This window comes from Dufourea novaeangliae, unplaced genomic scaffold (assembly GCF_001272555.1).
Source record: "Dufourea novaeangliae isolate 0120121106 unplaced genomic scaffold, ASM127255v1 scaffold228, whole genome shotgun sequence".
Classification (NCBI taxonomy): Eukaryota; Metazoa; Arthropoda; class Insecta; order Hymenoptera; family Halictidae; genus Dufourea; species Dufourea novaeangliae.
Genome location: NW_015374150.1, coordinates 4694723 through 4699195, shown reverse-complemented (window position 1 = coordinate 4699195; position 4473 = coordinate 4694723). Strand labels below are relative to the sequence as shown.

Genomic DNA, 4473 nt, shown 5'->3' with positions numbered 1-4473 from the left:
ATTCGCCAACGTCGCTGGTCTGGAGACTTATCGCGGAATCGTGACACGCGCTGCCCATAAGGGTGCATTCGAAACGAGCATCGAATGATTTTAAATATTTTAAACGGCAGCCTCGGCGTCATCTTTACGCGTCCGGTGACTCTCGAGCCGTACACTCCGTCTTGATCCGTTCCCTAAACGGTATCCTCTCGATTCGGAGCTCGTCGTCGATCTAAAAGGTGTTCCGCGTTACGGACTATCCACGGCCGGATCTGGTTCGACAAATCGACCGTACTGTAAGGGTACGTCGCGTCGCGACGTTCGTCGAAGGATTAAATAACGTAACAAAACTGCAGGTTGCTGTGATACAGAAAATTTTTATTATCCTTTTTGGTTACAAGGCCTGGGTTCGAAAGTACGCCGAAAGAGTATGGTCGGAATGGCTGTGTGAGAATCGTGCGGTTGTCCTCGGAGTGGAATTTTCATCGTTTCCGAGATTTTAGCAAATATCTCGCGATGCCCATGTCCAGATACCTGAAATAGATTCAATATCGTTCGAACATCGTGTAAAGTGTGACAGCAATTAGCGAGTAATTGAAATTTCTACGAGAACGTTCAAGTGGAAACGACGAGAATTTTTTTTATTCATAATTGATATTCACCCCGTTCACCAATGCTTCACCGTGTTGCGCCGCCGGCTTACTTACCTTTTCGGAATTGCTGATAGTTCGCGTTTCTCCTGTTTTTTGTCCGAAGTGATCCGAGTGCCATCGCTCGAAACGAACTTGGACGCGATTACAGTTGATTTCTCAGGTGGACCGGTGGTAGCGGAAGGTATGTTTGTCAATCTTTTCCCTTGACGGTTCTCTTTGGACTTCCTTCTGACGTTTAAATCCGACGAGACTACGATTTCGTCAAACGTTTGTCCGAAAACGGCTGAAAGAAAAACAGGCGCAACAGTTTGAACGCCGGCAGAACCAAAGCTAGAAATGTTATCGCTATTGCGTGTTGGAGAATTGTTTTGATACGCCCGATGCACAAGAAAGAGACTGGTGCCCGACGGAACAACGGTGCACGCGAAATCATCAAGTTTTACGCTCTTTTTTTTAGTCAACGTCGACGAACATTCGGCGGATATACATATACTCGGACCCCACTTTCTATTTATAAATGCCACACATCTATACTATACTTACGTTTCCGATTGGATGGTTGCTGGGCATGGACAATTACGCAAGCCAGAGTGATCACCAGAAGGGCCAAAAGATTCGCCATTTTGCGAAGTACAAGATTTTTCTTCACTTTTTCATGGGCTTCGAAATTTTGGTTAACCTATGAGACGAGAAAAGAACATAGATACGATACGTTATTAATATTGATTCGTTTGGGATTCGAAGCACTTGGTATCGGTGCTGTCGGTCTCGAGTCACCACGAATGACGTACGACGTACGTCATTTAAGATCCCCTTCCCTCGAACACAGATCCACGTAGTTTCTTTCGCAACGGTTCGAACCCGGAGAACTCGACGATCGGAACGCAGAGGACGCCCATGGAGGACATCGACCGCGGGAGGTGGTGGTAACCAGCACGAATCTACGATCGGGTTCGTCTTATTCGAAGAAACACCCGAGAAATACGATCGAAGCCGGGAGTTGTGTACGCGGGGAAAAGACACAGAGAGCCGGGAAACGGAAAATATTCGAAAGAGCTCGCGCGTCGGAAAAGGATCTGGAGAACCAGCAGGAGAGATTTTCGCACGGAAGGATCAACCGAGGAGACCGAGGAATCGAACAAGTTCCACTCTCTTGATACTCGACGACTTACCGACGACTTGACCAGAAGATACTTTCCGAGTCGACAACCGCACGAGAAATGCGAGCACAATGCCGCGGAAGCCTACAAGAGAGCATCGCGGATTCGCTATAGTGCGTGGCGAAACAGGAACAAGTCGGGGGTAGGGTAAGGGTCCAGTCGGAGGCGCCTCGGCACACCGTTCAACAAACTGTAGATCGTTGCACCGGACAGACCACTTTCTATTTCATCCCCCTCCCAGTTTTCGAACGTCCGCCTCGCGTCTCGCGAACCGATCCAGCCGGGAGGACTGGTTTACCCGATCCGGTCGCGGCGGACTCGTTCGCGTTCAGGACCGGCTAAACAATGCTTAACGAGCGGGAGACGACGGACCTTTAACGAGCCCCTTTAATGCATCTCCGGTGTCACGAACGTCACTCGTTTTGGGCTACCGTGCACCCTGCGCTCCGTGTGGCATCCCTCGCGATCGTTGTTGGCCAACCATCTTTAGATCATTTTCGGGACCGCTCCTCTTACAGCCATCTCTCTAATACTCAAAGTAGTTGGCTGCGTCCACTTTATCATGGCTGGTCGAGGACTGCCTGTCGGGGAATTCCCAATTCTAATAGCTATCGATGTTGGTAGGTGTTTCAAAGGGAAAGTAATTAGGAATATTCCAACGATCTCGGAGAAACGTATTAGAACGAGATCGACAGGTACATGAAAAGATTTTCCGTGAAACATTTGGGCGCGATAGGAAACCGGTTTATGTGTAGGCTCTTGCGGAAAACTTTGAGAAAACGATCGAGAAATCGCGAAATAAAACAAGAAATCCTTTTCGAAATTTCAATCCTATTCTTACGATAAACTATATCGGGGAGAGAAGGAGGCGGGGGAGTTAAAAATCAAGGTTCTTTTGGTGGTCGTAAACGTGTATTTATTCGCAACGAAAACGAACAGGCTCCCTTCGGGAGGAGAAAGTTCCAGGCGGAATCGTGACGCGAGGAAGACGATATAGGCTCGCGGAGAAGATCGCGTGTGCAGAAATTCGCCCGGTCATTGCACGCCTCTCCGTTCGGATCCGAATTTTAGGTGTTCGTTTTTTCCAGGCCCTCCGCACTCTTTGGCCTCCCTTTGTGTTGTTGATCCTCGGGCCCTTTGCTCCTCTCTCTCACTCTCTTTCTCGTTCTCCTTCTTTGCCCTAGCACCGTCCTTGTTCCTCCCGTATGAGGGATAGAGCGTCGCGATGTTTTGTCGGTTTTATTCGCGTGAACATCTGGTGGTTGCCGTACGGACAAAGGGAACTCGATCTCAGGAACTCTCGAGAGGATGGAGGGTGTGCGGAGGCACGGCCACGTTTCTCTGCCAGGCTGTTTTATTTACTTATATCTAGTGACGTAGAATGTTTGTAAACAATGGCCGATTACTACCGTGGATCGGCCGTCGTGATCGATCGGTGGTCGATCGGTGGTCGAAATAAATTAGGGTTAGCCGATGCGGAGCGAGACCTGTGGAAAAGAAAGATCCTTTTTAAACATGTTACACTTGTAGCAATAGCAATAGCTACATACGTAGATATACGAGTTTGCTGTTCTCGTACTAAACTCTCTCCTACGATCGCTCGAATCCTTCGACCCTGCATCCCGCGTTATCTCGCGGTCTAGCTTCGCGATTAAATGTACGCAAGTTCACGCAGACATCCTTGTCTTTTGGATTCCGGAGGGTTCACCGTAAAATTTCACTTTAATATCTATCCTTTGTTGACTCTGTGTGACCATACGTGTAATAATACGCCGTGTTTAACGGAGGCCGCGCGCGCGCGCTTTAAGAGCAGTCGGAGTTTGTTTTGTTAAATGCAAAAACAGGACTCGGTGCTTTCACGGAGCGTAATCTGAAATCTACATTCTCCCGGCTTTGGTTCTGCGCACGAATAAGCGTACACAACGTGGATCCACTCGTGACCTTTGACCTTTTCAAGATGACCCTTCGAAAGGGAGATTCTCGGCGATTTACATACTGGATTCGAACAGCACCGGCGTGCGTGTATTGACCATCGTAACGCGCGTGTATACTCGGTCGGCCGCGGGAACGGACGCCGACGTCAGTCGACGCCGAGAAAAGCGAGATCGAACGAGAAACGTGTTTCTATCGAAATTTCAATGAAAATTTCGTCTCGAATTCGGTCTGTGTGTCGGTCTGATAAACTTTAATCTACCGGGCGAACGTACTCGAAAGAAAGTTCGTGGACCGCGCGTGTAGCGTAGGTGTGTTTTTCGGAATGAAAACAGACCGGTTTTCTTCGGCGTACAGAGCCCCAGAAGCGCGTTACTCGATTATGCACGAGTATATGTACATACCGGGGGCCACCGACAATATGGCGTCCGGTCCCTTTAAAACGAGTTAATCCGTCCGTCTGGCCGTCTGCCGATCGCCTGAGAACCAAGAAGATTCATTTTCCCTTTGTCCATTCTTTTTCACACCGTACCAAAAGGAGCACGGTTCAATAGGACAATGCCGGGCAACGCGCGTTTACGACGCGACGTTTCTTCTTTCGTACACAGGTACCACACATGCGTATGCGAACGCGCGTATTTGAATACATAATCGACGCGCGTAGGCAAGCGAGAGCAGCCTGTCTTTCTTTGTGCGTCGGTCGTATGGACCACTGCTTCGTTCGTGCTTACACGACCACGGCCGTCCAA

General features: G+C 49.1%; 1 protein-coding gene across 1 annotated transcript; it reads right to left on the bottom strand.

Moving 5' to 3' along the window:
- Positions 1-385: 385 nt before the first annotated feature.
- On the bottom strand, positions 386-1254 carry LOC107191767. The gene is made up of 3 exons (XM_015580869.1): positions 1176-1254; positions 687-915; positions 386-513 (listed from the first exon to the last, which is right to left on the bottom strand). The coding sequence occupies exons 1-3, from the start codon at positions 1252-1254 to the stop codon at positions 462-464; spliced, it is 360 nt and encodes a 119-aa protein (XP_015436355.1). The 3' UTR covers positions 386-461.
- Positions 1255-4473: the final 3219 nt, after the last annotated feature.

Coding starts and splice junctions, on each gene's coding strand:
- LOC107191767 (XM_015580869.1), bottom strand. CDS start 1,254: ATGGCGAATCTTTTGGCCCTTCTGGTGATCACTCTGGCTTGCGTAATT. Junction 916..1,175: donor GCAACCATCCAATCGGAAAC/GTAAGTATAGTA, acceptor TTTTTCTTTCAG/CCGTTTTCGGACAAACGTTT. Junction 514..686: donor CTATCAGCAATTCCGAAAAG/GTAAGTAAGCCG, acceptor AATCTATTTCAG/GTATCTGGACATGGGCATCG.